Source organism: Coturnix japonica, chromosome Z (genome assembly GCF_001577835.2).
Source record: "Coturnix japonica isolate 7356 chromosome Z, Coturnix japonica 2.1, whole genome shotgun sequence".
Classification (NCBI taxonomy): Eukaryota; Metazoa; Chordata; class Aves; order Galliformes; family Phasianidae; genus Coturnix; species Coturnix japonica.
This window is the reverse complement of record NC_029547.1, coordinates 51,766,171-51,783,757: the sequence shown is the minus strand read 5'-3', so window position 1 is coordinate 51,783,757 and position 17,587 is coordinate 51,766,171. Positions and strand designations below refer to the sequence as shown.

Genomic DNA, 17,587 nt, shown 5'->3' with positions numbered 1-17,587 from the left:
GAAACAAAAAAAAAATCACACCCTTGTCCACATTTAAGGTAAGTATCTCTATTCCTGGCAAAGTACCAACAAGTAAGAGATCTTAGCATACACTGAAATTATAGCAGTAGAATGAAGCAGAATCCTCAATCACAACTAAACCATTTCCAAATTGTAGATGCCAGAGTAACTTTCTGCAATTGTCCTTGTTTATAGAAAAAGTTCAAAAGCACATCCGACCACAGATAAAGACTTTGATTGGGTTAAAATAACAAGAATAAAATGGCAACCAATCAGGAATCAAGTTGCAGAAATGTTATCTTGCTAGCAGTATTTCAGAGGATTAGAAAAAACCTCAAGTTATCTCAGAGCATCATAAAATTGCAGAGAATCGGAGAAATGTTAAAAAAAAGCATGCAAGTATATCCTAGAAAGCTTCTAGAAAGTGTCTATACAAGAAAAATAAGATTTAACAACGTTTTTATATTGCTAAATCTGTTCATTTTCAGAACTTTTAAAATGTTGATTCCTGCTGTTTTAAAATATGTATTTAAGAATTAATATATCTTAAGATTTCTGCCTGTAAGTCTGTTTTCTTGGCATTTTTTCCAAATCTGTCTTGCCTGATGTTCAATGCATTTTCCATGCACTAGTCTACCCAACGTCACATCTGTCTTGGGTAAAAGCTTCCTTTTCTATATTTTCATCATGACTTACCACTCAGCTGTTCATTTTCAGCTGGTCACTCTTCAATTATACTGTCCAATTCTAAATGAAATAGTACTCTCCATAAGCAGAACTTTTTTTTTTCTTTTCTATTTTTTTTTTTTTTTTGGTGCTCTTGTCTTCTCAAGATCCTCCCAATCTCATAAAAATCATCTCTATTTTTTCCATCATAAAAAGAAACGTGTTGATGATTAAAGAGTATAAGACTACACATTTTTATTACTCGTATAAAAGCAAGATAGAGATCTTTTTCGCCATACTGACCAGCAGTGTACGTAACAGTGTTTGCTACATTCTCTGGAAATCACTCAGCCTGTAAAGTTAGTGATGGAATATTCAGCAACATTATTTTAGAACATCATTTGCCAAAATTCAAATTTCAGCTCTTTTTATCAACCATATATGAACCATTAACTCTGAAGTCAGTAAGGAAGACAGTAGATACTGTGCAGATCTAAAAATAAGGAGCTGAAAAGTGACAGAGCTGAACCCCTCCCATCAAAGACAGAGCATCACTTTCATGACACTTTTAGTCTCTAAGTACCTTCCTGTGAAAGCCATCAGGGTATTAAAAAGCTAAGTGTTGCATAAATGACTATCATTTAAAGGAAAGCTCTTTTTTTCCTTTAAAAGTGGAAGATGTAAGACAGGCACATTTAGAAACTAAAGTTCCTCTGTTCACAGAACAGGCACTGCAAAGAAGTAGAATTGTAAATGTCCCCATTTGTCCTACAGGTTTCAAACAAGCTTGAAAGAGCCCTTTTCCTGGAGTCTGGTATTACTTTAGCTCAGTGGCTTATTTCTCAGCTGGATTTTAAAATGTATGCATTGGAAATTATAAATACTACTACTTATTTAACATATAGATTCTGCTAGCTGATTTTCAGTCACAGAAATTATCTGTAATGGAAAACCTTGACCTACAGAAGAGCCAATCTATCACAATGCTCATTTGCAAGTCAATATAAATAGCCTATAAGTGTTTTTTGTATAGGTTTTCATAAAATATCTGGAATAACTTATCAACTAAATAATCATTATTCCCTTTGTATCAATAAAATACCTCAGTAAATATTTCTTAAAAGAGTGACTGGCCCTTTACTTTTTAGCGTTAATGCTAAAGAAATTATTTTCAGAACTTCTGTATCAACATTTCCACAACAGAAAGTGGAAACCATACAGTACACACAGTACAACCCTCAAACCTACGGTATGGTAGGAATTGAGAGATTTGTTGGCAGTTTCATGAAGTTAAAAAAGATAAAAAAAATCAACCATATTACTTAGCTAGCTTTTCAAGGCTATTTTCCTATGGCTTAAATTTTTACTCTTAAAAGAAAACCGTAAAATTCTAATAAGGACTTAAAATGTGTTACTAAACCCCTCAACATAATTTTAAGGTTAGCATATATATGACTTACTTTCATTAAAACTGTACTCAAATCCTTCCAGAGTATCAGGAAATTCAAGTGGTGGCTCATCTTTTTTCATCAGTTCATCCAAGTCTATTCTAGATAATAAATCTGAAAAAGGAAAAGAAAAATGAAATAATACATGCTATGTCATCTTTATTTCTTTATAATCACTGAAAAAAACAGTTTATTAAGATTAGTAGTTGCTAAAGATGGAAGGAGAACCTACATAATACTAAACATATAACTTAATTATTGGAATTTTTCCTCCAGGTTCAGTACAATGCCTCCTCTACAGCAAATTTATTTATTTACCTGTCTATCTCTAATATTGAGCAAAAAATGTCCAGAAACAGATACCATCAAATACATAGCCTTTTCTTTCAATGTTTTGTTACACTTAACGTCAAAAATCTCTCTCTGGTTTCTAGTATGCATCAGATTCTTACCATTAATTTACCTAGTTTCAGTATCATGGCATTAATATAGACCCATTTGCCTGCTTAAAGAGCTCATATTATCAAACACACGCTGTCTCACAGCCATTTACCAGCTGCAATTACAACATCTGTTACCCTTCCATACCCTAACAGACTGTGCAGTCTTGACTCCTTCCTTTGACCACTATCCTCAAGGCAAAGAAAACTACCATCATTTTATTAGCAAGCCATAATATGTACATCCCTTTCAAATTCCTTGTTTTATAAGATGATATATCCTGATACAGCCTGTATTCATTAATGAAAGAACACTAAAACAAATCCAACCTGAATATTTCAAACTCTATATTTAAGGATTTAGATTTAACCAGCAGCAAGAATATAGGAACATCTTCTGCTTACTTCTAAGATATTACTGCATAAAAAGCAGTAGAGCACTATCAGCTCTTCACTGCTCATCACGTACACAAATACTATCTTTCTAACATACTTTCTGATCATTAAAATATGATGATTAATAAAGTATCAGCATGAAATGATTGAGCAAGATTTCACTGAAAAGTTATTTCCCTACTTTTTCCACGATTTTGAAAACCACGTAAATACTCAGTTCAGAAGTGCTACACTGATCTTCTGCTATTATAATTTCAACTATTACCAATGAAATGCCTTGAGAATTCTAAGTACACTCATTTATTACATTTACCATCTAAGTTCGTATCTCAAAAAAAATACAATTGTTTCAAAAGGCTGATTTTCTTTAAACTTGCTGCATTTGACATTAGCCACACTTACTTCCCTTAATTATTTTAAATAATTAGCTAAGTACGCTCTGAATGATTATGTTTATTATTAGTCTTGCAGCCAGTAACAATCTTGTATGTCACCCACATTATTTAAGCCTAGTATTGGGACACTGGGCAAGGGAGGCGTCCCCCTCTGCTCTGCTCTTATGAGCCTCCATCTACAGTACTGGGTCCAGGCCTGGGGCCCCTAGCACAAGAATGATGTAGAGATATTAAGAGTGCATCCAGAGGAGGGCTGCAAAGATGACCAGAGGGCTGGAGCAACTCTCCTATGGGGAAAGATTGAGGAAGTTGGGTTTGTTCAGTCTGGAGAAGGCTCCAGGGAGACCTCATTGCAGCCTGCAGTACTGGAGGTGAGCTTATAAGCAGGAGGAGGAATAACTTTTTATGTGGTCTGATTGTGACAGGACGAGGAGGAACAGCTATAAAAAAAAAAAAAGGGAAGACTTAAATTAAACACTAGGAGAATTTTTTCTCTCAGAAGGTGGTGAGACCCTGACACAGCTTCCCAGAAAAGCTGTGTCACCCCACCCCTGGAAGTGTTCAAGGCCAGTCCGGATGGGGCCCTGGGCAGCCTGAGCTGCTGGGAAGCAGCCCTGTCCATGGCACTGGTGCTGGAGCTGGTTGGGCTTTAATGTCCTTTTCAACCCAAACCATTCTATGATTCTATGAAAATTACCTTCAACATTCTTGAATTCTAAGTGAACAAGCCAAGGAACTGTCTTCAAGTGATCTGATATTTATTCCAGCCTCCATACAACTGTTTCCAGCTCCTCCTTCCCTAAATGATTTCACTGGGTAAAGCTGGAGGACCCTTGTAACACCAACATCTCTCAAACTCATACTGTGGTGCCTAAGCATCAGTGATATCTAAACAGCCATACAATAATTGGAAGTTGTCTAGGAGATTTCTAAATGCAGGTTTTTAAAACCATAGCTCACTTTTTCATCAAATCTGTTTTATCAAATTTACCACAGGACAGGAAGTCCCATGACATAATCAATCTTAAGCTTGTTTTTCTGGATCATCCTTTGAAAGTTCTTAGTTGCTCTAGTTCTCAACCAAATGACAACATGATAAAGAAAAAAAAAATCACCAATAAACACCACTTTTTTTTTTTTGCTATTCTTCCTCTGTATTTTCATAGTGTAAAGGTAGACAAAATATTAAAGGTAGCCACCTTACCTCTCCTTAGGGAGGGGACTCCAGACAACATTTTTCTTATCTTCTTGCTTGGAAATGTGTTTACAACTAAGTGCCTGCTACTTTATATAAATAACGCAACTCTTGAGTAGCAAGGGCAATACTACATAGGTTGCTCTGAAAAGTAATGCCTCCTATTTATTTCCATGGAAACTACAACACATACAAGGAGCAAAATAATGGTATTTGATAAGAGCAAATTCTCAGCCACAAAACACATTTTTCAGCATAGTTATCACCAGCAGCTACACATTTTTGCCAGCAATGAACAAGAGCCTGCAAGCCCCACTCATAAGAATCCGCTCCAGTGAAGGAGACTCACTATTTCACAGCTGATACAACAGTGTCATTGATAGAAAAATGTTGATTATGCAGTCCATCTTTCACTGGCCCAAGCCGATAGAAGTCAGAAGTCGCAATATCTGTCCTATAGAGTAGGTGTGGTGGGTCAGTCCAGCCCAAATTGGCAATACGCTTTATGGTCTTCAAATTGGTACAGGGCCTTACATAATCATATGGGAAGAGAAAGGTTGTCTTCTTCTCAGGTCTGATTCTGGAAGTTCAAGAGTTGCAGGAACCTGTCACTTTCAGCCTCATCTGGATCACCCCATTCCCAGGATGGTTGTGGCTCTGGGCAGGCTGGTCTACTGGCTGATGACTACTAGGTTTGAAACTAGATGATCCTCTGGGGGTTGAGGCTAGATGATCCTTGAGGTCCATTCCAACCCAGGCCATTCTTTGATTCTGCGATTCTATGATCTGGGTTCAGTAGGTGCTGATAAACTTGCATACTGTGTCCTTTCTATTCTTCTGTGAGCATTCCCGGAACGCACATTATGCAAACTTTGCAATATTCCACTGTTTCCAATGAACTGCAGCCAATACTCAGCTCTGTACAAAGTTCCCTGCTTATAGACCACTGACTTGTGCAAATGAGCTGATCAAGCTTCATTTCTTGGTGTGATAGTTGTGTGTGGCCAACAGAAACATCACTTGACCTTCATGTTGCTGCTACCACTGCTGAAACACATCATCCACCACCTCACTGTGCTCATATCCACTATCTGGACTCCATCAACATTCAGCAAACATTAATGAATGTCAATGAGTGTCATTTTTTCATCATGGAGGAATTCAGTGAAAGTTCTTTGCTCTATACGCCCTTCAGAGGCAGACATCATTTTATCAGTCTGCCCTTCTGTTGCTATCAGTCACATGGCTACAAAATGAAATATCAATAGGAAGGTTCAACCTCTACAGTCATACCACCCACATCCACCTCTGATATCATGGCCAACATAATAAACTATGAGGCATTACTTTCAGAGCAGCCCTTGTAAATGAAGTATATGAAGCTTATCTTCAATATTTAAAGCACCTCTTGCTGTACATCTACAATCTGAGTCCCACAGAAGACCTCAAATGGCTTGTGCTCCAAACACGAAGCTACTCATCTGCCAGTGTAATTTTTCCTCTCACAACTAGCCTTTTATCTATTTATTAGTAATAACAAATTCATAGAATCTTTCAAGATCTGATCAATCATTCTTCCACTCCTAAATTACAGTCTAGTTCAACAGAACTCAAATTTGAATGACTTGCAGGGGTCTTTCTTTCCATAGCTTAGTAAAGTTCACCAGACCACACTAAGAAAATCATGCCCTCCCACTAAGTTTAAATTTTTAATTATTATTCATTTCTTAAGGCATTTGCTGCATGTGGAGATGATCCAAGACAGACAGCATGGTTTCACCAAGGGCAGACTGTGCCTGATCAATCTGGTAGCTTTTTAGTAAGGAATGATGGCATGAGTGGACATAGCAAGGACAAAAGATGTTGTCTACCTGGACTAGTGCAAGGACTTTGACATGGTTCCACACCATACCCTTATGTCTAAATTGGAGAGACATGGATTTGAAGGCTGGAATATTAGGCAGATAAAGAATTGGTTGAATGGTCATAGCCAGACGGTTGTTGTCAATGGCTCTATGTGCAGATAGATGCCAGTTACAATTGGCGTCCCCTAAGGGTATGCCCTGGGACCATTTCTCTTCAACATCTTTACCAGTAACATAGACAGTGAGACTGAGTGTACTCTCAGCAAGTCCGCTGATGACACCAAGCTGAGTGGTTCAGCTGACACAGTAGAAGGGAGAGCACCCATCTAGAGGGACTTGGACACACTCAAAAAGTGGGCACATAAGAATCTAATGAGGTTTAACAAGGCCAAGTACAAAGTGTTAAACTTGGGTCAAGGCAATCCCAGATGCAAATACAAACTAGGAGAAGAAGGCATTAATAGCAGCGCTCCAGAAAAGGACTTGGAGATTCTGGTGAACAAAAAAGCTGACCGTGAGCCAGCAGTGTGTACTTGCAGCCTGGAAGGCCAACTGTATCCTGGGCTGCATCAAAAGAGATGAGGGAAGTGATTGTTCCCCTCTACTCTTGTGTGAGGCCCCATCTGGAGTGTCCAAGCCTGGGGCCATCAAAGCAAAGAAACGGATATACTGGGATGAGTTCAGAGGAGGGCCACAAAGATGATCAAAGAACTGGAACACCTCTCCTATGAGGAAAGGCAGGGGGAGCTGGGCTTATTTAGCTTTCATAGAATCATAGAATCACCAAGGTTGGAAAAGACCTAAAAGATCATCCAGTCCAACCGTTCACTTATTACCAATAGCTTCCACTAAACCATGTCCCTCAATACGACATCCAATCATTCCTTGAACACCCCCAGGGAAGTCCATTCCAGTGCCTGACCATCCTTCCTGAGAACTAATACCTCCTAATGTTCAGCCTGAACCTCCCCTGCCGCAGCTTGAAACCATTCCCTCTAGTGCTATCACTAATGACATGAGAGAAGAGGCTGAGCCCCAGCTCACTACAAACTCCCTTCAGGAAGTTATAGAGAGCAATAAGGTCTTCCCTGAGCCTCCTCCAGGCTGAACTACCCCAGCTCCTTCAGCCTCTCCTCATATGTCCTGTGCTCCAGACCCCTCACCAGATTTGTTTCCCTCCTCTGAACACGTTCCAGGGCCTTGACGTCTTTCTTGCAGTGAGGGACCCAAAACTGAACACAGTACTCAAGATGCGGCCTCACCAGCGCCAAGTACAGGAGGACAATCACCTCTCTGCTCCTGCTGGCAACACTGTTTCTGATGCAAGCCAGGATGTCCTTGGCCTTCTTGGCCACCTGGGCACACTGTCCGCTCATGTTCAGCTGAGCATCAATCAATACCTCCAGGTCCATCTCCTCTACAATCTCCACCCTCTTTGAGATAAGAAGGCTCCAGGGAGACTTCATTTCTGTCTTCCAGTACTTGAAGGAGGCTTACAAGCAGGAGGTGGGCTGACTTTTGCATCTGATATGACAAAGGGGAAAAAATGCTTTAAACTAAAAGAGAGGGAATTTAAAATCTAATTTACATTAGATTTTAGAATGTTTTTTCACTCGGAAGGTGGTGAGGCACTAGCTGCTCAGAGAAGCTGTGGATGCCCCATCCCTTGAGATGTTCCAGGTGTGACTGGAAAAGATCCTGGGGAGCCAAATATAACAGCTGGCACCCCTGCCCACAGCAGGGAGTTGGAACTAGATTATCTTTAAGGTCTCCTCTAACCTAAGCCATTCTCTGACTCTCTGATTCTTGTGTGATAATCCTTAATAGACAATGAAATTAATTCCAAGTTTAAAGTGGGAGTTTTACTTTTCCAAACATTAAGTAAAATTTCCTAAGTATGTATTCAACAGAATTTGTACAGATCTGAATAAAGCACCACACAGGTTTTCACCAAACCTTCCTCAAATACACAGTTTTAAATTAAGAAACACTATCTCTACTCTCTCTGTATAATAGAAGATACATTTCTAATAATATACTTGTGCAAATCTAATTCTCTAAGAATGTCATTTATTGCATTTATTCTTCCCCTTATGAAATTTACTTCCCTAAATCACTTAGATTTGTACTGTGTGATTTTTTTCCTAAACATAAAATACAAGGAAAATTCTTTAAAATCAATACAGATACAAATGTTCTGAAAACGGTGTCCCTGCTAACGTAACAGAGTTGAAGAGATTTTTAAAAGCCGTAATATGGATAGTTAACTCTAAAACATAAGTGGCACAAAAATTAAATTATACCTTCCAGAAAATAAGATCACAAAAGCACCAAAGGATTATTATGAAAATTATAGAATTAATGGATTTCTTACTCTGTTACTGCTTACCACAGATCATTATTTTTTAAATCATCTTGTAAGACTACTGATAATGGACATTACACATAGAGACTAATTGTCTCGTCCAGTACTGCAATTCCGAGATTCTAACCCATAGCTAGATCAAAGCACTTTCCCTTCCTTAATATTAATAACTGTTTCTGAAAATTCTGTATACGTGAAAAGAAGGCAAAAGTATTCATACCCTTTAATGCAGTAGTCTTTTCTTTTTCATCAGGGACTCCTTGCTGGAGTTGAGCCATCATTGCCCAAACTGTCAACGGATTTAAAATATTAAAATAAAAGTTCATCTATCTTCAAATGACAATCTGAAAAATCAACAAGTTAGACATAATAAATTTGACTTCTACTTCAAGAGATCTTATTTGCTAACACATATATAAACAGAACTGCATATAAAGCAGAACTCCTTTCAAAACAAAACTCCCCTGAGTATAGAAACCAGTATATAAAGTAAAATTTAAATTGACTAATTTCTCTCTTTCAAAATGTATACTGAACACAGTAAAGTCTCATCAAGCTATCGCAGATTTGGAGGTTTCATAACACAGTGTAACACAAAGTCCTCTACCATGTGGGGTCAAAGATTTGAATTCACAAGAATAAATACTATCTTCTCCCTAATCCTGAAGGGACACTGATTTATTCAACAGTCATTTATTGCAAATCTAACATAAGAGCAGCAAATGATTAACCTTTTAGAGAAGCACCACACTTGAAATCAAGGGCAACAGGAGAAAATACAAACAAAACTAAACATAATTATCAGAACTTCCAAAATCTCTACTGATTTTTCTTCTTCAGTTACTTAGATTCAATTATTCTTACTGTATTATATAGCTTTCAGTTTTTACTAAAATTATACTAAGGAGTACAGCTTAAAACCATTATCTGCACTGAAACTTATACAGTAAATGTCCAGGTACAGACTAGGCGATAATATCCATACAAAATAGGTCTAACTTCTTAGTATTGCACAGAAGGCAATCCAGGCCCCTTCATCTTGAATCTGACACCAAGGGAGCAAGCCACCAAATCACAATCATTGCTTCTCCCTTTTCAATAAAAAGACTTCTATGTATTGAGTTCCTTTTTCCTTTGTTCTTTTAGTTGTTTCATCTGTCAGTCATGAACAATTTATTTAACTCTTCTCCATAATATATACTTCATCATGGACAAATCTACATGAACTTCAACTCTGTAGCAACTTGCAACTTTTAAACAAAGAGCAATACGATTTGCCCACTGTACTACTTGCTCCCTAACATTTGCAACCATAAATGAAGAATTCAAAATGTTTTTTAAGTAGTTCATTGTAAGAATAGGAGAAATAAATAAATAAATAAATAAATAAAACTTGGTAAGGACACAGAGTGGCAGGGGATGTTTTACAAAATATTTTTTTTCTTCACAGAAATTATAACAGAGAAATACTACTGGAAACATTTTCTTGTAGATAAAGAAAAAAAATTAACATAAGGAGCTGACAGTTATTAACTAAGAAGATTTGTTTTTTAAAATTATTATTATTATTTTTTTGAGTTGTCATTCAAGACAATATTCTACAAGTTTGGACTTGGTTAGATTTTGATGCCTTCCTTGATGGTTACAACCAAGCTGCTGTAAAATGACAACACACTGTCCAAGTACCTTATAAACATAATTCCATCTAGAAACTTCTACTTTGACTATGCACTTAACAAATAAAAATTAAACAAAATGGCACAACTCCACATGATTAAGTTAAAATGACCATCCTGGAGCTAACACTGTAATCATGTTAGAACTGACAACAGAAGTAATCAATAAAAAGGACAGCAAAGCCACAGCTAAATTTTTTCTATTTTCTGGCACCTAACATATTCAATATAGGTATTAAAATGACTCAAATGTTGATTTGCATGCGTGGATTTTTTGAACTACGTTTCTCAGATACTTTCAAGCTGTTCACTGCCAAGATGACCAGACAGAAAATCTTGCCCATCATCAGTCTGTACTCAGAATAAAATCATGCACATTCCAATTAATCACATTAAAAAGCAAGCGAAACCAGACCAATTACAATTACAGAAACTGCCAGAAAGTTATGGTGGTATTGATTTGTGATAAGTCAGATAAAAATTATTCTGGCGTAGTCCTCCCTACATGACATCTGAAAATTCATAATTGAATATAGTTCAGTCAATGCAGCCACTAGTCACATACAAGTGTTTAAAAACTTGTTACTCAACAGGTTAAGAGTTTATCCCTGCAGATTCAACATCGTAAAACAATTCCCACAAACTACTCTGAAAAATTAATGCAGTGACAAAGAATTTCAGCCATTTTTGTGCTTACAATATATACCTGGTAGCTGACACAGATCTGGCCACTGAGGAAAGACCAATAACTTACAGGCTCTCTATTAAACTTAGAAATGGCAATTATAAAGAAATAACACTCAATTTGACTTCGAGTTAGAATTTCCAATTCTTTTTGTCAAAGTAAAAAAAACTGTTACAGCAGCCACTGGAGGGAGGACTTGATATTAGAATGAGGATGAAACAAGCACACGGAATTTTATGTATTGTTTGCATGAAACAAGCATACCACTGAAACACTCACTGATATCTGTTTAAATGAGAAACAAAAGAAATTAGATGAGAGGGTTGGATTTCCTTTCTTTCACAAATAGATGTTGAATGAGCTGGAGTCTGATGGTCTAGAAACAAACAGCTGGAACATTACAGAGCTCCCTGAATACTTCCTGACAGGCAAAAGCAGGAACTGTAGTTCACTCCAGGCATTACTCTTAGGCCACACTGATCTTGAACTCCACATATTAATCACTTGCAGAATTCACAAATGTCATTCATAAATTGTCTCACAATAAATAGAGATTATTTTAAACATGCTTAGATGATTCTTTATAAAACATTTTTTACATGTTTGTTTTAGTAGCTAAAGACAAGCACACGACCTAAAGACAACAGTTATTATTGCCACAAGAACTTACATTATTTTCCAAGTATCTTGCTTTTGCAATCAAACTTCAATGATCTATCACAAAATAGATGTATTCTTCAACCTCAATGCCTGGCAATACTGGATATTATTTGACATCATAAATATTTTGGCTTCGTATGGGACAGGAAGGCTGCGTTTTCACCACACCCCTATTAATAAAACTGCAGAACTGGAAGGTTCACAAAAAATGATAACTGAGTCTGAAAACAACAAACAAAATAGACATCTGCACACTTATGGTAATACGTATGCATATTTCATGTTCTTTTTTGTGAAGTAGTACCAAAAAGTTGGACCTTGATAGTGCTTGATTTGAAAATGAGCAGTGTCAAAGTATATATTCTAATGTATTCTGATTCTGAAACAAATGGAGACGAACAGATTTTTAGAGACTTTTTAATTTATTTTTTTTTTCAAGATTCAAACCCAGCTAGAAACACAGCAAAAAAACCTCTGAATAAGATTTTGCCCTATGTTAGTGATAGTTGAAATAAAGTCAATGTTTTGTGGCTCAAATATTCCAAGGACATAAATAATTGCAATACTAACCCATTACAAGAGCACCACAGAAGAAAACACTGGCACTTTCAGTCAGCACAAATCTGTCTAGTTTATCTGAATATGAGTCACGAGAATGCCTGGTTACAATGCTTTATTACAAGACAGCTGAATTAGTCTTGTTTTTTGTAAACCAACATTCTAAGCAAAGGACAAGTAGGGATTAAGTTAGTGCAGTGTTCCTGCTGACTAAGACCTAGTTTTACTTGAAATAGATACCTGGATGACAGCTGGGTTCTTAGTTCTTTCTCCATACAGGCTCAGACAAAGCACAAAATACACAATGTAATCCATAGTTGACTTTTTTTTTTGTTTGTCTAATTATATTTTATCTATTCCTGCTTACAGGACATGACATTCAACATCAATAACATTGCTTCAATTAATGTTACACTTCACTTTTTTTTCCTTATAAAGACCTTATTTTCTTACATGTTTCCCACTCTTTAGCTCTGAAGGACAATTATTTCCAGTCTGCTTCAGACTAAATGGTTTTGAGTAGGTTCGGCTAAAATGTCAACATCTAGTATATGAAGAAGGTTCAGTGGCAGTATCTTTTACCCATTTTTGTTGTTAATGAGAAGCTATGGCATCTCCATGTTGCAGAGATCAGAAACTTTGCCAGAGAATCAACTTAGCATGCAGTGCATGCCTTTTCCTTCTCCCCTCAGAGCCTGCCCAGATCTGCACAAGTAAAACTTGCTTTTCGTACACATTTATAACAGAAAATTTCCAGAAAACTTACCTATTTGCCTAGAGCACACTCCATACAGTTGCAAAAAAGCCAGAAGGGGAGATACACAGGAGGAGAGGAATAAATGCTGGAAGAGCAGGATCTTTTACCACTTGAGTACAAAGAAATTGGCAAGAATCCCGAAGTCCCTGAATCTCGGTCTATCTTCATATTCTAACAAACGGTGGTGGGATTTGCTGATAAAGTACAAGACTGCAGCTGCCACTAGAGGTTGATTTATTTGCACAGGATCTACCTTCTAACGTTATTCACCCCTTAAGCTCAATCAGCATTTTACTATGAGCTACATGCATTAATGCCCCAATCGTGTCAAGCAATGTGGTTGTTTACAAGAGGTAGATTCAGCTTAACTTCATGCGCTGAAATTCTAATTATTTTAGTTTAACATTCTTGAAATGCTGAAAATGACTTTCATAACCATATGCCTGTAGATATGATCAAATAAACATGTTAAAAGGATACAAAAACAGGAAGCACAGCCTCAGCATAGCCTCTGACTTACATAATGGTCTTATCATTAACCAGCAGAAGGTTCAAAATGAGCATCTAAGAACTTTCTGCAGCAGAAACATCAAGTGCTTAACATAATACTCTCTAAAGCACTGATCTTCCATATATTATAAGCATGCAGAGTATCCCCATTTCTCTGGTTGAAGCAGATGGGCAGTGACTACTGAATTGTGCAAGTAATTTTGGAGACAGAAAAAGCAATCCTGCAGCGGAGGCACAAGAATGGTTTGTAGGATAACTGTTGAAACGAAGAATGTGATGGTGCTCTTAAATGACTCAGTTCCTGTCAAACAAAATGTTCTCAGATAATCTCTTTTTGTACTTCTTTGATTTTCTGGGCATTCAACCTGAGCAATCTGCTTCAATGCTCAGAACCAGGGATTGCAAGATTACAGTTATAAAACTTGGAAAAATCTCTTCTAATTTTTCCAAGCTCACCACTCAAGTTGAGTCTATGCTGTAGAGCAGGGCATTAATGTCACCATCACTTTTCTACCATCACCTACCACAGAAATGCCACTGAGAATCCTCTACACACAGCAGATGGCAGGGAAAATTTAAAGAATCACTGTTGATGAAGAACTACTACATTGCAATTAAAGCCTCAAATAAAGTCCACGTGACATGTAGTAATGTTATGTGCAGTGTAAGATTTGCATTGTGTTGTTCCACAGTTATACAGGGCTATGCACCAAGCAATGGGGACAAAAAGAAATGTTGAAGAAACACAAATTTGACTAACAGTTGTGTGTGAAATGGCCTTTAATTACAGCATCATATTTTCTCACGGTGTACACTGCAAGGATAAGTAATATTGGCACAATATTACTTTATAATTGCCCTGTGACAGTTCATATAAAAGAAAATTGTGTTGGATGAATTTCTAAGATGACTGCCTTAAACTGCTGGTTTTAACAGGACTCTGGCTTGAAAGATGGGGTGGAGAACACTGACTCTCAACAGTCTCATCTGTGTACATACTAAGCAATTAGAGGACAAAGACTGAATTTTTAGTCTTTTTTTTTTAATGTCAGCTTCTCTCAAGCAATCCCATCGGTCAGCTGGGAAGGGGAAAAAGACCTCTAAAACCAGAAAAACTCTAAGACTATTTAAAGAACCTTCTCTTAGGAGGGACACCAAAGTAATTTGTAGGACCACTACAAAGAGGGAGAGACTAGAAAATTCCTGGGAAATCATTTCTGCTTTGGCTACCACCAAAAGCTACCTAGATATGTATGTGCCTAGTTCTTTAACTTTTTCTCCCCCTCCCTAACTCTGCTCTTAATAGTTTGACTTTCAAAAGAATTATGTGCCATTAACTGAAGACTCTTGAAAATACAACTGACAAAGTGGCTGAAGGTGCAATGAACACAGGCTGTTAGCCCAGATCCTAGCACACAGCAAAGTACTTTCAATCCTCCTCAAGACTCTCAACTGAGAGGAAGCACAAAAAGAGCCTAGGGGAGAGTAGGGGTGCTCCCAGCATTCTGGGACATACCACTTTTCTCTATCTCTTACTAGAAGGTACACATGCAGGAATTAATATCACCATCCAGTCCCCTTCTAACAAAAAATACAGCATTATCTAACACGAATGGAAGCTATCCCAAATTAAATCCTAAACAAGAGAAATAAGCATGTGAGGCTACTGAAGACATCAGTTTATCATCAAGATCCACTACTTCAGTATCAGACTAAAACACCGCCAATTCTCTCTTCTTACTTACACTTTCTAAGGAAGAAATTAAGTTCCTCATGAAGCAGCTATTTAACTTACATTGAACAGTCTTGAAGTTTGAATGTGACTTATTTTAAGTAGTCAGTTTACCTAATATTAAATTACACTGCAGCACTAACTGTAATAAAGCAAACCCATAATCTGAATGAATAAAGTTTATTCTCATTTAATTATTAATATAATTTTCCATTAATATTCCACTCATTTAACCAAGTTGTGACAGTCCAATCTATTACTGTCTGCACTGACCTACCCTCTTCTATCAAGCACTGACACACCACCAGCACTTCTCTCATCTTCAAGGATTCCTTTATCATTCCAAGTATTATTTAATACGAGCAGCAATGGACAAAGAACTTCCTTTATCATTCTTTGGGTCAACTTTAATAAATAATCATCCTCAAAAATTACAATAACTAACAACAAAAATGAAATGCCACAGAAAATAGAGTATACTTGAATTGTTAACAATTTCAGACTGAGATTAGATGATTATTCAGAAGGAATACTGCTGTTAAACATATCTTATTCATTTAAATACTCCAATACCTGAAAAAATTTAATAGCCACAATGGAGTTTATCAATACAGTTATAGTAATTGCAGGACTTGAGTAAAAAATCCATTGCACTACTGTCTTCCACGTGGATAATACCTAAGCCACACAAATCACATGAAAAAAACTACATGCATAACTAAGGCCTGTCTGCATTATGGCACTTATTCTTCTGTCCACCTCTCTACAGCAGCTGACCACATTGCTTCCTAAAACTACATGGAAACGAATGCAAGAAAAGCACAGATACAGTATATAGTGTATTTCATGGAAAAATATGAACTATCATCAGCCTCATCCAGTGTAACAAGAGACTCCTGTAAAACATGCTATCAACTTTCTCACATAGCAGATGAATTTTAAGAAAATTTGCAAGATGCTGAATTAGTGTTATCTCTAAAAGCATCCTTGCAGCATTTGAGGCATGGACTCAGATATGAACCATCCAAATCTTTTATTACAAGTTCTCACATCCCTTATATACCCTCACAAGTTTTTGTTTTCTAACTTTCCCATCTGCCCTTACAACTTTTCCAACCACCTTTACGTCAACAGAGCATTCTACCAAACACTTTTCAACTGCCCATGCAGGCACATATCCAATCAGAACTGTGAGTCCCTTCTTCTCCTTCTAGAGGTGTCCTTCATTCTCATGCTGTTTATCCTGCTCCACAGCTGCTGCCCTGAACAGCTTTTCTTGTATTCCCACACATCCTTACATAAAATGAATTAGTAAAGAAAACTTTCAGCAATGCAAAAAGTTTGCAACAATCCATATCATCATATACAATCTGCCTTCCAGTTTGGAAGTAGGAAACAGATGCCTTGTTTTCCTGGGGTTGCATGTGTGGCTTCTGCTTTACCTGCTAAGCTGCACTGACCTCAAAACTAATGCAACAAACGTAGAATATGCCCTAACTAGCCAGGTATCTAACTACCATGAAAATCAGTAATGAAGTTAAGATAGTGTGGTCGCACCCTGCTCCCAACATCCTCCTTCAGCCCCACTGTTATAAGCAAGCTCTTGTTCTTGTGGACAATGAGGCATCAAAGATCTTGTTCAGGACTGGTAACAATCAAAGCACTGCCAAGACAGATGATGACCACAACACGTTGTCAAACTGGGTACTCAAACAACCAGTAGCAGAAATCTGGTTCTAAAGGTGCCAAATGGGCATGTGGTAGATAGGAACCTAGCACTTTACTCATGAAAAGTGAGCAGCCCAGAAGTCTTGAGCTCTCCTGCATGATAGGATCTCCCTTGAGCAGGAATACCTCTTGAGGTTACTCCTGTACAGAATACCTTACACCTTGATGCCTTGTTGATACGGATCCTTGATAACTGACGATTAGTTTTAAACTTGTCTAGTTTGTCTAAGATTGTATCTTTGATTGTGCACATGTACTCTCGTAGACATAAAACCACTGACCAAGTCTGGGACTAGAAGTAGATTCAGATGCACCTAGGCTCCTTACCCCCGTGGTTCAAAATCTCTAGAAATGAAGAGGGAACCTTGTAACTTGACAACAGGGTCTCCTGTGTGAGCATATTTAACCCTATGCTGCAAATACCCAAGTGTATTCAGCCATCTCAAATTTTGTTAAGTCATTGTTCACTTTGTTAAATCAATGTACCAGTAAATACATTCCCACTTCTCTC

General features: G+C 37.4%; 1 protein-coding gene across 9 annotated transcripts in view; it reads right to left on the bottom strand.

Annotated features, from left to right (window-relative positions):
- The window catches only part of FAM172A (family with sequence similarity 172 member A), a 244,424-nt gene that overhangs the window by 216,823 nt on the left and 10,014 nt on the right, over positions 1-17,587 (bottom strand). For 5 of the 9 annotated variants that reach the window (XM_015849692.1, XM_015849696.1, XM_015849699.1 and 2 more), the window contains exons 2-3: positions 8,991-9,114; positions 2,127-2,228 (exon numbers count right to left, since the gene is read on the bottom strand). In XM_015849692.1, the coding sequence (XP_015705178.1) occupies positions 2,127-2,228; positions 8,991-9,096 (208 nt within the window). In that variant the 5' untranslated portion in view covers positions 9,097-9,114. Of the gene's footprint in view, positions 1-2,126; positions 2,229-8,990; positions 9,115-11,801; positions 11,824-17,587 lie in introns of those variants that run through there. The other 4 variants (XM_015849701.2, XM_015849698.2, XM_015849693.2 and 1 more) reach the window with 3 other exon arrangements.